The sequence below is a fragment of the Salmo salar genome, chromosome 01, assembly GCF_965601325.2.
Source record: "Salmo salar chromosome 01, fSalSal1, whole genome shotgun sequence".
Classification (NCBI taxonomy): domain Eukaryota; kingdom Metazoa; phylum Chordata; class Actinopteri; order Salmoniformes; family Salmonidae; genus Salmo; species Salmo salar.
Window position 1 is genome coordinate 90375076 of NC_138291.1, and position 16368 is coordinate 90391443.

Sequence of the window (16368 nt, forward strand, 5' to 3'; positions counted from 1 at the left end):
TACTTTGGTGCGAAAAGTGCAAATCAATCCCAGAACAACAGCAAAGGACCTTGTGAAGATGCTGGAGGAAACAGGTACAAATGTATCTATATCCACAGTAAAACGAGTCCTATCTCGACATAACTTGAAAGGCTGCTCAGCAAGGAAGAAGCCACTGCTCCAAAACCGCCATAAAAAAGCCAGACGACGGTTTGCAACTGCACATGGGGACAAAGATCATACTTTCTGGAGAAATGTCCTCTGGTCTGATGAAACAAAAATAGAACTGTTTGACCATAATGACCATCGTTATGTTTGGAGGAAAAAGGGGGAGGCTTGCAAGTCGAATAACGCCATCCCAACCGTGAAGCACGAGGTGGCAGCATCGTGTTGTGGGGGGCTTTGCTGCAGGAGGGACTGGTGCACTTCACAAACTAGATGGCATCATGAGGGAGGAAAATTATGTGGATATATTGAAGCAACATCTCAAGACATCAGTCAGGAAGTTAAAGCTTGGTCGCAAATGGGTCTTCCAAATAAACAATGACCCCAAGCATACTTCCAATGTTGTGGCAAGATGGCTTAAGGACAACAAAGTCAAGGTATTGGAGTGGCCATCACAAAGCCCTGACCTCAATCCTACAGAAAATGTGTGGGCAGAACTGAGAAAGCATGTGCGAGCAAGGAGGCCTACAAACCTGACTCAGTTACACCAGCTCTGTCAGGAGGAATGGGCCAAAATTCACCCAACTTATTGTGAGAAGCTTATGGAAGGCTACCCCAAACGTTTGGCCCAAGTTAAACGTTTTAAAGGCAATGCTACCAAATACTAATTGAGTGTATGTACACTTCTGACCCACTGGGAATGTGATGAAAGAAATAAAAGCTGAAATAAATCATTCTCGCTACTATTATTCTGACATTTCACATTCTTAAAATAAAGTGGTGATCCTAACTGACCTAAGACAGGGAATTTGTACATGGATTAAATGTCAGGAACTGTGAAAAACGGAGTTTAAATGTATTTGGCTAAGGTGTATGTAAACTTCCGACTTCAACTGTATGGTTTGTTAAACTTTGCAATGATTTGTTTTTGTTCGGCTGTCTTTTAAAGTGAAAAATTGTTGTCCGTGTAATTCTGTTACTGTGGAATTGCCCAGAGTGGATGGGAGGTTGTTTCTCAAGGTCAGATGAGTTGTCGGTCTGTTTGCTCAGAATGACTCCGAGGTCACAGGCTACTCAGCATTCTGTTAATGCAATGATGTGTCACATTGGGAGGTTTCGCCACTCTAAATTGTACAACTCAATGCATGTTCTGTATTTAATGTAGTTGGGTTGTTTTTGATCTGGGTAATCAATTTGGTTTCTTGGTTGCAGTAATGTTGTTTATTGTAACAGGAAGGAAACACAGCTGTTATGGTAATCAATGTAGTCAAGTACATTTCAGCTTATTTCCCAGTTAAAAAAAAAAAAATCTTGCATGTTTAGCCATTTGAGATAAAATCGCAATTCCCCCTGATTTCTGTTCCTGTACAATTTTCCAAGGACCAAAGAATGAAACAGTTTTAAGGAATGACATTATTGTTCAGATAAGGGATTAAAGTGAGACCAGTCATGTTCTTAATGAATGGACGGACTGGGTTAGCAGAGGACAATCCATTGGTCAGTGTTGTGGTCACACTGCTGGCTAGAGTGGAAACGAGTAGTAGTTGTTGGTGACTGTGGGGGTCCTAACTCCCCTGGTATGTGTCTAGTGGTCTATCAGAACCACATCCTGCTCCGAAACCTCAGTTACTCATGATGACTTCAGACCCTCCGATGCAGGCCGTCTCTGGTTGTTTACTGAAGGGTCTACCCTTCTCTCTCTCTCTCTCTTCTCCAACAGTCCTTCAGCTGAGGCTACTGCAGAGGCGTACCCGTGAGCAGCTGGTAGACCAGGGCATAATGCCACGTGAGTATGGGCACTGCCACTTCATAAAGTCATAATGTAATTATCTGTCTGTTGATGAAGCTGACATGTGTTTCTGTCCATGCAGCTCTAAAGAGCCCAGCGGCATTCCATGAGCAGATACGCAGCCTGGAGAGAGCCCGGGTAAGAGCTCAGCCTTGCAAATACATTCCTTTAATATATTCAGTAACTTCTTGCATTGAAATTACTTGACAATGCCCTGACCCCCTGTTCCCTTCCCCAGACTGAGAACTTCCTGAAGCACAAGATCCGCAGCCGACCAGAGAGATGTGAGCTGGTCAGAATGCACATCCTCAAGGAGACTGGGGCAGAGCCCTCCCTGCAGGCCACCCAGATGAAGCTGAAGAGGGCCAGGTTGGCTGACGACCTGAATGAGAAGCTGGCTCAGCGCCCAGGTCCCATGGAACTGGTAGAAAAGAACATTCTGCCTGTAGAACCCAGCGTCAAGGAGGCCATCATTGGTGAGGGAGAGGAGAGAGAGGGTTTGAGAGGAAGATGGTGATATGGAGCCGTATGTATCAAGTCTTAGTGTAGGAGTGCTGATTTATGATCAGTTTTGTCTTTCTAGCTCATAATGAATAAGATTATATGGACAGTCGAAATCTGATCCTAGATCAGCATTAAACGGGCCCAGATCACACAATTCTTAGGCCTCTTCATTCACCTTTCTCTCTTTTTAACGTGGTCCTTAGTTAGTGTTCTGTATTAATGTTGACTGTGTTGGTCCCTCAGTAAACTACCCCAACGCACTGGACGCCTACGGGTTTGAGGAGGACAGCGGGGATGCCCTGTCTCCAGAGCAGCCGGCCAGCCACGAGTCCCAGGCCGCCGCACCCTCCCCTGGGGAACCCCGGGCCCTGGAGACCCCCTGTCCACCACCGCTGCCCACCATAACCAACAACCATACCATCCTACAGGTAGGGACTAGGGAGGATCTTTATCCACTCAAATATCCTCTTGAAGGACAATACATATGCTTCATCATACCTAGTGTTGCAAAGGAAGGGTATATTACTGGAAACTTTCTAAGTTTACCAGTAAACTACTAGTATTTTGGTAGCTTTCAAGGTTTTTGGGGAATTGTAAAAGATATCTTTTGGCTTTTTAGGTGTCTGTAATGAAAATAATCAAATAACATGATTTAAAAAAAAATTATGACAAAGCTGTAAAACATAAATATAAACCAGTAACTTATACAATACCATTGGTGTCCCATGTAGCTCAGTGGGTAGAGCGTGGCACTTGCAACGCTGTGGGTTTGATTCCCACGGGGGACCAGTATGAAAATGTATGCACTCGCTACTGTAAGTTGCTCTGGATAAGAGCGTCTGCTCAATTACTAAAATGTACATGTAATAATGTGTTTTAATATGAGGGTTTCAGCATGAAACATCCTTTATAATTTTTATACACTTATTTATTTGACTATGTCAATATGTCTTTGTGGTAAATGTTTTGGTGCCAAACTAGCAGTTGTGAAAAACGTTAGTTGAAACGTTGCGGAATTAATAGAAAAATAATGCCATTGTTGATTAGATGCTTTTTTTCATTAATTAGGCTATTTTCTCTTGAACCATATGGTCTAGCTACTAGAAATGCATGGACAATATGGACACAGATATAGAAAATGAATATTATAAATTACTGAAGATTCCGATAACTTTGGTAAATTACTGGTAGCTTTGCGTCCTTAATATATTTTTTATTTTTAACTTTACCTTTTATTTAACTAGGCAGGTCAGTTAAGAACAAATTCTTATTTTCAATGACGACCTTGGAACAGTGGGTTAACTGCCTTGTTAAGGGGCAGAACGATAACGATAATATTCCTCATTCTTTGTCTACCCCAGAAGGATTGTAAGAATTAAGAATTGAGGTAAATAATATTAACATGAAACAGGCTTACCTGTTATGACTGAAATGTTCATGTTTTCCTCTCTTCTCTTTCTGTCCCAGCCCTTCCCTGTTGTCACCCAGGCAACAGCAGACTTCCTCAAAGCTCTCTCCACCAATGAGCCACCAGTTAGTCGCCCAGCTCCCGCACATCAGCCAGTCACCACTGTTGCTTCTCAAAAGCCAGGGCCCACCCTAGTGAAAGTAAGCAGACACATTATTCTGTCTACTGTTTAGTGAATTAGACTTTCCAAAAGTCTAAGTTCACATTGAAACAAAAGCTCAGTCTTTGAACTAGCATTGAATCCAAATCGCTGAATAAATAAAGGTCTTTTACATTTTTTGGAATGTATCTTTCTGTACTCAAATCTGAATTCAGTCATCTTCCAGTCATTGAAAAATACAGTGCTTAAGTCACTTCTAAACACATATTGTCAGAGTTGACCCTGTTTATTAAAACAAGTCTAAGACTAACCAAACTACTATAACCTGCAAAATGGGAGACAAAACACAGCCAATCAATTGCACTAAAAGACACCAACTGACCTTTCTGCCTAGAGTGTACAGACTGACCCTGTAGTCTACCTGGGTTCATTTCTTCAGTTCTCAACTGGAATGTGCCCAGTGGTAAAAGCAGACTGACCCTGTAGTCTACCTGGGTTCATTTATTCAGTTCTCAACTGGAATGTGCCCAGTGGTAAAAGCAGACTGACCCTGTAGTCTACCTGGGTTCATTTCTTCAGTTCTCAACTGGAATGTGCCCAGTGGTAAAAGCATAACTTTGAACCCAAAAAGGAAATCCCTTTTTAGATGATGGTTGTTTCTATGGCAATGTATTTTAGTTTTTATTTTGTGTAAAGAGCATCTCGTGTCACATTGTTATGCAATTATGTTTCATATAAAGAACTTGTAGCTTTGAAGCATGTGCATCTTCTTTATCTTGGAGTTTCTCCTCTCATCCCACAGCAGAGCCAGCCCAGGCAGCCGGGGGAGAGGAATCGCAGTAAGAAGGGCAAGGAGCCCAAGCCCCGGGTCAAGAAGTTAAAGTACCACCAGTATGTCCCCCAGGACCAGAAACAGGAGGCCAGCGAAGCCCCCATGGACTCATCCTACGCCAAGATCCTCCACCAGCAGCAGCTCTTCCTCCAGCTGCAGATCCTCCACCAGCAGCAGCAGCAGCAGCAGCACTACAACTACCACACCATCCTCCCAGCACCCTTAAAGTAGGATATTACTGTCATTTCAGGGACAAACTATGTTCATAATCACTTCTGACACTCCTAGGGCCAAAGTTCTATTTTGTCGGTGGGAGACCAAGTGCATGTGTTATTTAAATGGACCGGATCCGTCTACCTGTTGTTCAAACTAAGGTTTACAAGAGAACATTATGTTAGCTGGAAAGTACCTAAAAAGCAACCCAGCTGTTGTTGTTTCCAATGGCCCAAATGGCAAATGGACAATTAGCTAGTTTCCAATAACAAATCCTCTGTAATGATATGAATAACCTGCAGGATGTTGTCTTAGTGGGAGTCCAAGGCCCATTAGAACTGTGTATGTCAGTTATTGTTGGAACTCTGCATTGTTCCATTGACTGACTGTGTACTGAGGCACCAGGCAGAGGAACCTCCTTAGTTCCCTTCATATTGCTAACACATTCTCTCTCTCTCTCTCTCTCCCTCATTTCCCTTCTCCCTCCTTCGTCATCGCTCACTCCACCATCTTTACTCTCCCTCCTTCCCCTTGTTTTGCTTCCTCTCTTCCTTCAGGCCTGTAGCTGAGGGTCAGAGCAGCGCTGTGAACGGTCTGCCGACCTCTATAGTGGTGTCCCTGCCGCCTGCTGTCCCGCCTCCCACCCCTGTCCGCCCCAACAGCCTATCCAACCGCAAGCCTGGCCAACTGCCCCCCAACCTGGAGGACATGAAGGTGGCCGAGTTGAAACTGGAGCTGAAGTTGCGAAGCCTCCCTGTGTCAGGGACCAAGACTGATCTCATCGAGAGGCTGAAGCCTTACCAGGAGAGCCCCAGCACCCCAGCTCTGACCCCCGGCCCGAACACCCTCCCATCCTCAGTCCCCATGGAGGTCAGCTCATCCCCCGCACTTCTCCTAGCTGCCCATCAGTTGGCACCAGAGAGCATGAGCTCCACACCCCCAGTATCCCCAATCCCCACAGACCTCTCCACCTTTAGAGACAACAGAGGGGTGTCCGAGCTATTTTGCGGCCCCCAGAGGGTTAGTCCCGGTCGTGCAGGCGTGGGGATGTCCCCCCTGAGGCCGGGTGTCCCGGAGGAGAAGGACCCGCGGCTCCATGAGAAGGAGCGTCAGATCGAGGAGCTGATGAGGGAGCTGGAGCAGGAGCAGAGGCTGGTGGAGGAGCTGAAGATGCAGCTGGAGGTGGAGAAGACCCAGCCTCTACAGGGACCCTCCACAGACCCTGTCCCCATGATCCAGACCTCCAACAAGGTCAAACTGGAAGACAGGGTCCTCCCTAACTGCTCAGCCATGGTTACCTCAATCATGGCTCCCCAGACTCACCCTCACTCTCTTCCCACTGTGGTGAAGCTGGAGGATGTGCTCTGCAACTCCCAGCCCCAGCCCCCGCACCAGCCCTACCTCACCCCTACCCTGCCACAGTTCTTCATCAGCCACCAGGGGGCAGTGTCCCAGGTTGTAGGCCAGCCTGGCACCCAGACCCTGCTTGCAGCCCAGGATGGCACTACCCAGATCCTAATGCCTGTCCTCCAGGCTACGATATCAAATCAAGCCCCAGGCCTGATCCAGGCCTCAGTGCCCCAGCTACACACCACCAAGATGGAGACTCGGCAGGCCTCAACTCAACAGCAGATACTTAATCATAACCACATGCTGCAGGTAAGTCATACCACACCAGGACCAGTTCCTGGAAAATATGGATCTGAAACCTGCTTGAAATGAGATCTAGTAGAATTGGTGATGAAGTTAAGGTTAACCCCTTATTGTGTGTCTCTCTTCTACAGACTTTCACAGCGTGCAACGGCCCTGGCTCTGGGATGGTGGAGAACCAGACAGGGCCTGACATGCATCCCCAGTGTTTCCTGAGAAGCTCCCCAGATAACAGGCTCTCTCCCCGGGGGGTTTCACCCAACCACACCCTCTCCAATGGGCCTGTCAACAAGGTATGCTTAGGTGTATTATTAGGAAAACATCTTCTAGGCTAAATGTGATGCAAAATACACATTGTAAAACATCAACCTTTCCAGTTCCACTTTCTCCCTAAAATCCTGTTAAATCTTACATTAGTTATATGAGTCGTTGTTATAAACAAGGTAAGTTGTGCTGGTTATAGACAAGGCAGGCTGTGGCGGTTATAGACAAGGCAGGCTGTGGCGGTTATAGACAAGGCAGGCTGTGGCGGTTATAGACAAGACAAGACAGGCTGTGGCGGTTATAGGCAAGGCAGGCTGTGGCGGTTATAGGCAAGGCAGGCTGTGGCGGTTATAGGCAAGGCAGGCTGTGGCGGTTATAGACAAGGCAGGCTGTGGCGGTTATAGACAAGGCAGGCTGTGGCGGTTATAGACAAGGCAGGCTGTGGCGGTTATAGACAAGGCAGGCTGTGGCGGTTATAGACAAGGCAGGCTGTGGCGGTTATAGACAAGGCAAGGCAGGCTGTGGCGGTTATAGACAAGGCAAGGCAGGCTGTGGCGGTTATAGACAAGGCAAGGCAGGCTGTGGCGGTTATAGACAAGGCAAGGCAGGCTGTGGCGGTTATAGACAAGGCAAGGCAGGCTGTGGCGGTTATAGACAAGGCAAGGCAGGCTGTGGCGGTTATAGACAAGGCAAGGCAGGCTGTGGCGGTTATAGACAAGGCAAGGCAGGCTGTGGCGGTTATAGACAAGGCAAGGCAGGCTGTGGCGGTTATAGACAAGGCAAGGCAGGCTGTGGCGGTTATAGACAAGGCAAGGCAGGCTGTGGCGGTTATAGACAAGGCAAGGCAGGCTGTGGCGGTTATAGACAAGGCAAGGCAGGCTGTGGCGGTTATAGACAAGGCAAGGCAGGCTGTGGCGGTTATAGACAAGGCAAGGCAGGCTGTGGCGGTTATAGACAAGACAAGGCAGGCTGTGGCGGTTATAGACAAGACAAGGCAGGCTGTGGCGGTTATAGACAAGACAAGGCAGGCTGTGGCGGTTATAGACAAGACAAGGCAGGCTGTGGCGGTTATAGACAAGACAAGGCAGGCTGTGGCGGTTATAGACAAGAAAAGGCAGGCTGTGGCGGTTATAGACAAGACAAGGCAGGCTGTGGCGGTTATAGACAAGACAAGGCAGGCTGTGCTGGTTATAGACAAGACAAGGCAGGCTGTGCTGGTTATAGACAAGACAAGGCAGGCTGTGGCGGTTATAGACAAGGCAGGCTGTGGCGGTTATAGACAAGGCAGGCTGTGGCGGTTATAGACAAGACAAGGCAGGCTGTGGCGGTTATAGGCAAGGCAGGCTGTGGCGGTTATAGACAAGGCAGGCTGTGGCGGTTATAGACAAGGCAGGCTGTGGCGGTTATAGACAAGGCAGGCTGTGGCGGTTATAGACAAGGCAAGGCAGGCTGTGGCGGTTATAGACAAGGCAACGCAGGCTGTGGCGGTTATAGACAAGGCAAGGCAGGCTGTGGCGGTTATAGACAAGGCAAGGCAGGCTGTGGCGGTTATAGACAAGGCAAGGCAGGCTGTGGCGGTTATAGACAAGGCAAGGCAGGCTGTGGCGGTTATAGACAAGGCAAGGCAGGCTGTGGCGGTTATAGACAAGGCAAGGCAGGCTGTGGCGGTTATAGGCAAGGCAGGCTGTGGCGGTTATAGACAAGGCAAGGCAGGCTGTGTTTGTTCAATGTTTTTATCTTCCTTCTCTTCCTCCAGTCCCCCTCTCCGTCTCCATCCCAGCCCACCTTCATCCTCCAACACTCCTCCCTCGTGACCCAGCCCCCCATGACCAGGGAGCCCCCTTGCTACGAGGATGCAGTCATACAGACACGCAACCTGAAGCAGGCCAACAACCTCTCACAGGTGAACACACACACTCATACAGTGGTGTAAAGTACTTAAGTAAAAATACTTGTATCTGTACTTTACTATTTATATTTTTGACAACTTTTCCTTCACTACTTTCCTATAGAAAATATTGTACTTTTTACTCCGTACATTTTCCCTGACAACCAAAAGTACTCGTTACATTTTGAATGCTTAGCAGGACAGGAAAATTGTCCAATTCACAGACTTATCAAGAGAACAAGAGATCAAGAGATCTGGCGGACTCACTAAACACACATGCGTTTGTAAATTATGTCTGAGTGTTGTAGTGTTCCCCTGTCTAAAAAAAAAAAAAATAAAAAATGGTGCCGTCTGGTTTACTTTGTGAGGAATTCGGAATTCGGCCACCAGCTGCATCAAGTACTGCAGTGCATCTCCTCCTCATGGACTGCACCAGATTTGCCAGTTCTTGCTGTGAGATGTTACCCCACTCTTCCTGTAAGTTCCCAGACATTTCTGGGGGGAATGGCCCTAGCCCTTACCCTCACATCCAACAGGTCCCAGACGTGCTCAATGGGATTGAGATCCGGGCTCTTCGCTGGCCATGGCAGAACATTGACATTCCTGTCTTGCAGGAAATCACGCACAGAATGAGCAGTATGGCTGGTGACATTGTCATGCAGGAGGGTCATGTCAGGATGAGCCTGCAGGAAGGGTACCACATGAGGGAGGAGGATGTCTTCCCTGTAACGTACAGCGTTGAGATTGCCTGCAATGATAACAAGCTCTGTCCGATGATGCTGTAACACACCGCCCCAGACCATGACGGACCCTCCACCTCCAAATCGATCCTGCTCCAGAGTACAGGCCTCGGTGTAACGCTCATTCCTTCGACGATAAACGTGAATCCGACCATCACCCCTGGTGAGACAAAATCGTGACTCGTCAGTGAAGAGCACTTTTTGCCAGTCCTGTCTGGTCCAGCGACGGTGGGTTTGTCTCCATAGGCGACGTTGTTGCCGGTGATGTCTGGTGAGGACCTGCCTTACAACAGGCCTACAAGCCCTCAGTCCAGCCTCTCTCAGACTATTGCGGACAGTCTGAGCACTGATGGAGGGATTGTGCGTTCCTGGTGTAACTCGGGCAGTTGTTGTTGCCATCCTGTACCTGTCCCGCAGGTGTGATGTTCGGATGTACCGATCCTGTGCAGGTGTGGTTACACGTGGTCTGCCACTGCGAGGACGATCAGCTGTCCGCCCTGTCTCCCTGTAGCGCCGTCTTAGGCGTCTCACAGTACGGACATTGCAATTTATTGCCCTTGCCACATCTGCAGTCCTCATGCCTCCTTGCAGCATGCCTAAGGCACGTTCACACAGATGAGCAGGGACCCTGGGCATCTTTCTTTTGGTGTTTTTCAGAGTCAGTAGAAAGGCCTCTTTAGTGCCCTAAGTTTTCATAACTGTGACCTTAAATGCCTACCGTCTGTAAGCTGTTCCACAGGTGCATGTTCATTAATTGTTTATGGTTCATTGAACAAGCATGTGTTTAAACCCTTTACAATGAAGATGTGTGAAGTTATTTGGATTTTTACGAATTATCTTTGAAAGACAGGGTCCTGAAAAAGGGACGTTTCTTTTTTTGCTGAGTTTAGTATTTTACTGGGTGAATTTCACTTTTACTTGAGTCATTTTACTTGAGTCATTTTCTATTAAGGTATCTTTTACTTTAGTATGATAATTGGGTATTTTTTCCACCACTGCACTCATACAATAACACACACACATTCATAAATATATGAGGTGCTCTCCGAAGTCCTGAGGGAATGTATTGCTATTGGTCACACCTCAGAGACTGTAATGCTATTGGTCATGCATCTCCACCCCCTTATTGTCTCTTTCTCAGGTTTCCACGGCAACCAGCCAGCAGATGGACGACCTATTTGACATCCTGATTCAGAGTGGAGGTGAGAGTTCACAGCATCAGGAAAGGTTTACACCTTTAGCTCCTTGTTCTAACCCTGAAGGGACTGACTTAGTCATGACTATCTCGTCTTTTCATCTCTGTAAACAGTAATAAGGCTGCACTTTCTTATTCGACATTAACATTAAAGAAGCCTGTCTTTTAATATAACTGATAAATTTCACCCCATCTTCTGTTTTGTCCAGAGATCACTCCTTTCATCCAGCAGCCGGACCTTCTGTCTCTCAGCACCAAGACTGTTCCTATCACAGCCAACATCACTACCCTCCCTGTCAACACCGCCCTGTCCAGGCCCCCTCCACAGATCCAGGTAGCTCCCCCTCCCATCTCGCCCGTCGACCCCCTCCATCTCCCAAGCCTGGCCACCATGACCTCAGACAAGCAGTTGGAGGCCTTCCTGGAGGGAACCCTGAACGATCCGTCCCCAACCACGGACCCCCGCACCCTGGGTCTGATCGAGGAGCTGCAGTCCCAGCTTCTGGATCAACCCTACTCCCCCATGGACACCTCGGAGCTGTCCTTCTGCGACTCCACGTCTCCCCCCTCCTCCCTCAATATGGGCATGTCTGACACAGCCCTGGACAACATGGAGTGGCTGGACCTAACCATGCCGCCCGGTCCCGCGGGGGGGCTTACGCCACTGGGGATTCCTTCAGACTTCCTGGATACACACGACCTGCAGCTGCACTGGGACTGATGGAGAGATGGATGAGGACAAGGATGGAGGGACCGAGAGAAGAGGAGAAGAGGAGGAGAGGAGCGGTTGAGGAAATGAAAAGGGATAGAGGCACTCAACATAAGGAATCCGGACTTGGTTAGTCAGGTTATAGTCCTGGTGCATTTTTTGGTGGGGGTTTAACACAAAATTATCTTGTTTATATTTTGCTACCATATCCTAGGATTGGCCAGCCGGTGATGGGGGCATAGGGTGTTGCTTAATAGAGCACTGGGGCCAGAGGCAAATGAACAAGGATGCAGACATTATGGAAATATCCTGTAAATGATGGAGATATTTCAACTAGAACAAGGTTAGATGTTCCCTCAGCCCTCCTGGAGTTTTCACTGGGTTGTGCAAAGCTTTCACCATACAACTCCTGACAGGCAGCTTGTACGGTGGTCAGCTTGCCTTGCGGTGAACACGTGGATGTGTTAACTTAGCATGCTTTTCACATCAGTCATATTACAGGGTGTTCATCTACAGCCATTTCTCTGTGGACGCATGCTGTTTGGTTATTACAGATCTGATGTACACAAGCCACGACCGACAGCATAACTGACAGATGTAAACCTCACAGATTACAAGGCTGTGTTTAACACTGATCTTTTATTGCGACATACATATATTTGGGTTTTCTGACCCTTCTGATACATATTGTATTGGATGAGACAGTTGGACTGTTTAAGCAATGAACTGAACTGACGCCGAGAACAGACTCACTCCTATTGGACAAGGAGGAGTAGTCTCCTCCCACTATGAGCTATGCACTAAGGAGGCGGGCCTTATACCTCCATCTCACAAGGAAATGTGAATCACAGATAATGATTTTGTAGATTTAACGGTTTATTGAAACAATGTTGATGCACTTGTTGGTTATCTCAGTGTACTAGCGCCTTCAGTTCAATCTAAGTTGATCCGTCTGAATGTAAATGGAGACTTTACATTGTTGGCAGCTTTATCTTCTGAAAGACAACTGACGTATCAGTGGGGAGGGACCAAATATGGTATCACACAGGTATACTACATACAGGTTAATGTGTGTACTTACTGTATGCTAGCCTGGTTCCATCTCTGTTTGTGCTCTTGCCAACTCTGTTACTCATTGTCAAGCCAGATATGTTTGGCATAGCAATGAGTGACAAGAAGGTGGCATGATGGCACAAAAAGACTGGCACTCAGGCTAACTGTATTCTACAGTGTTTGACATGTTTTAATGAGGCTGCATGACCTCTGGAGAACAGAGGTGTTATACTTTTCTGTCTGTCCTGAATTCTGTCTGTCAACTCTCTGCACTTTGTCTCTGTGTCAGTGGTTCTGTCTCTGTGTGAAAGTATGCATGTGTCTAGAGCTGGGCGAAATGGCCTCAAACCAGGGGCGCAACTTTGGTTTTAGAAGTGGGGGGGACATAAATTACTATTATTTTATTTTTTAATCCAGTCGAATAAACACTCCAGCCTACCCGACCGCTCGGAGGAGTCCGCATGGTTCGAAAGCATGCCATTGCCTTGTTTTGTATTACATTCAAATGATAAAACGGGGACAAAAATGCAATTTCAGAATATGGGGTAGACATGTCTCCCCGGTCCACAGTGAAAGTTGTGCCCCTGCCTAAAACTAATCTCTATTTTTTTCAAACTTATGGGCGATTCCCAATATATATCAAAACACATTTTTATGTTTTCTCTAAGCGTTGTTGTACAATTAAAGGTCAAATACACTACATTTAAAACAGTCACCAATAGTCTAATCAATTCAGAGCTTTGTAAATTATACAGAGGCTGAATATATGCCTTCCACAAACATGAGACCCACTAATCATTACGTTATTTTATCAAAATAGTTGTACTTGCTTTTATTGCAATTATCACTGATCTGGCTTTCAGGTCTGTCTATAAAAAGGCTCTTTTTGTTACAAATTTAACCATGCATAATGTACATTCACTAATCATGTAGCAGGCATTATAGAAAATGAACACGGGTCTCATAAACAATCTCTCATGCACACGCCCACGTGCTCGTGAGTAGTCAGCAAATATTTCTATTTCAAGTTTAGCCAACTTAGATCTAGTTATAATTTGACAAGTTCTGAATTCAGCTAACAAGTCAAAACAGTTGTAATTGTTATAAACACAACCTTGTGTCCGTCTCTAACTGTTTGAACAGCATAGTAGCCTGCCCACTCTGTTCAGATGTTGAAATCAAGTGGCCTACCTTATTTCACAGAATGAGAATGAGTTGCCAAATCCTTATATAATTGTTTTATGTGTATTGCATATTTATAAAACACAGACTAAACAGCTAGTATAGCAATCTTTATTTGGCTAAAATGCTGCTAGCGGTACCGTAAAGCGTGCGACAATCTGAGCATTTTCCAGAATGAATGTTCATTGGTACATCTGTTTCAGTAGTGTCTTCTCTGCACTAAATTGAAAGAGTTGAAACGGTTCGAAAGGTTTACAACTTCTCTATTACAGTAAAATAGTGTCTCCATGTGTTTCGCTGTCCATATGACACATTTATGTTGGACCAGACCTCAAATGCAAATAACGAGTTGAAACCATTTGACAGAGAGGAAGAAGAGATATCTCATCTTTGTTGTTGTGAGTGGAAGGGGGGAGGGTCTTGGGAGAAAGAGGCGAAGCGAGAGGCTTCACTCTCGCCAAAATCTATCCAAAATAAGCCCAATGCGTTTCTATGTGCTTATTTTGAACCTGAGCTTATCGCCTGCCTTCCCGCTTTTGCGACGACGACTCCCATTGTTAGGGCGGAGACATGATGATCTCATCATTATATACAGATCTCTGGTGTAAATGGGAAGGAGCGAACGAGACGAGATCAAAAAGACAACATGAGAACAAGCGGACATAAATGCTCATAAAAATAAAATAAAAACTTGATTTAACTCGATTGAATGTTAAAAACATGAATTGGATATATCGCCCAGCCCTACATGTCTGTCTGTCAGTAAGAGTCCCTTATGTCTGTGTGTCTGCATGTGTGTCAGGGTGTCTTCTTGAATGCACGTTTTAATAAGTGTCTGACATCCGGCTATATTTGTCTCTGTCACTGAGTTGGCTGCAACTCATTTTGAGTCCTCTTCATTTTTATGGAGTTGGACGTTCATCAGACAGCACTACCTTTGCCAAATGAACACGTTTTACAGGCTGAGTTTTTAAAAAGTTTGGCTCACAGAACAGCTTTTCTCTGACTGTTCCATCTGTCCTGTTTGGTTATATGGTCAAAATGCACAGACACCCCCAGTGGTGTGCCCAGCATACAGGGTAAACTACAAGGGACTACACCGTAGCTTCTGGCATAGCTACCATTTTATGGATGAATTCGACCATGAAGCTGATTATATGTATGATACATTGAAACTGGGGTTGTGTAGTTCTACCTGGCATATCATGCCAAACGAGTTTCTAATATTCAGTATCTCAATCCAAATATTATTCTGATCAATATTGTATAGAATTAATACGGTCGTACTGTACAGCACTTTAGAATACCATGGCTTTTATTTTTCTGTCATTGTTTGAACAATCATTCTTATCCAACAAGTCAAACACTAATAATAACCCATAGGCAGGTAGTAATGACATACTGTACACACGGTCTCTGACCATTGGGAACCAAATGTTTGGAACTGTGGTTTAGGGCTAGTAAGGAATTTTGTTTTTCCATTGTTGCCTAATAAGGCAGTGAAACATCAGTTAATATCTACTGTTGACCAACAAAAATTATCGTATTTCTAAAATGTTACAAAATCATAGTATTTTTTTTCTGTATATACGCAAGAGGAAGATTACTGTATATTGTTTTTACCATCCATATCAGAATTATATGACCAAGTGTATCAATGGACAAAATCAACATAAGTATGTTGTAAATGTGACAGTTGGATTCAAAAACATTTTGATTCTGAACCATGTCAAATCTGTGTATGCTCTTAATAGAATGTTAATGAAGCAATAAGGCCATAGCCTTACGCTTTTTATTGAACCTTATTTTAACTTGGCAAGTCAGTTAAGAACAAATTCTTACAATGCCGGCCTACCCCACCAGCCAAACCCTCCCCTAACCCAGACGACGCTGGGCCAATTGTGCGCCGCCCTATGGGACTCCCGATCACGGCCGGTTGTGACACAGCCTGGGAATGAACCAGGGTCTGTAGTGACGCCTCTAGCACTGCAATGCAGTGCCTTAGACCAGTTGGTGCATTTTTATATTTTGTCAGTCCTTTATAACGAGATGTCACAGTACAGCAGATTCATCTTCAGCACTTGCCATATCAACATGTTGATCATTGCAAGCAAATATTGATTTGGGCCTACCTAATTCTGTGTTTTCTGTACGGTACAGTCTCGCACTCAACCGTTGTTCTTGGTCTGAAATGTTGTAACTGGTAAGACATCTGCCAAGTCTCTGTCATCCTCTGTATGCCATACATACATACATTTTGCACATTGTGTACATATTTATAAAGATGTCATGCATATTTCTATACATATGTAGCACAGCCATGATCTTTATTTTGTAAATAATATGAAAAAATATGTATATATGTACTGTATGCTTTTAGGCGTCAATAAAACGTGGTTTATTGTGAAAGTAGTCTCCTAACATTGGTGACTGGAGGCTCACATGTGATTTGTTTCTGGGCTGCTGAGATTATTGTGAAAGTACATTTTTACTGTGAATATCTTTTGAACTGTTCAGCTGTCAAAGCAAACAGCATCACACTCCATTGTATTATTATGTAAAAGTAGTAAAACATTTCAGGCATTATTACATTTAGAAGTGATAACATGTAGTTCCACAAGATTAATCAAAACACTT

At 45.5% G+C, this 16368-nt stretch overlaps 1 protein-coding gene across 1 annotated transcript in view; it reads left to right on the forward strand.

Annotated features, from left to right (window-relative positions):
- The window catches only part of LOC106609573 (myocardin-related transcription factor B), a 50911-nt gene extending 34771 nt beyond the window's left edge, over positions 1-16140 (forward strand). Inside the window, exons 4-14 of the mRNA XM_014208526.3 lie at positions 1865-1930; positions 2016-2071; positions 2172-2409; positions 2681-2865; positions 3905-4045; positions 4808-5064; positions 5608-6709; positions 6835-6993; positions 8721-8867; positions 10734-10794; positions 10997-16140. Coding sequence (XP_014064001.2) covers positions 1865-1930; positions 2016-2071; positions 2172-2409; positions 2681-2865; positions 3905-4045; positions 4808-5064; positions 5608-6709; positions 6835-6993; positions 8721-8867; positions 10734-10794; positions 10997-11508 — 2924 coding nt within the window. The 3' untranslated portion in view covers positions 11509-16140. The remainder of the gene's footprint in view (positions 1-1864; positions 1931-2015; positions 2072-2171; positions 2410-2680; positions 2866-3904; positions 4046-4807; positions 5065-5607; positions 6710-6834; positions 6994-8720; positions 8868-10733; positions 10795-10996) is intronic.
- Positions 16141-16368: the final 228 nt, after the last annotated feature.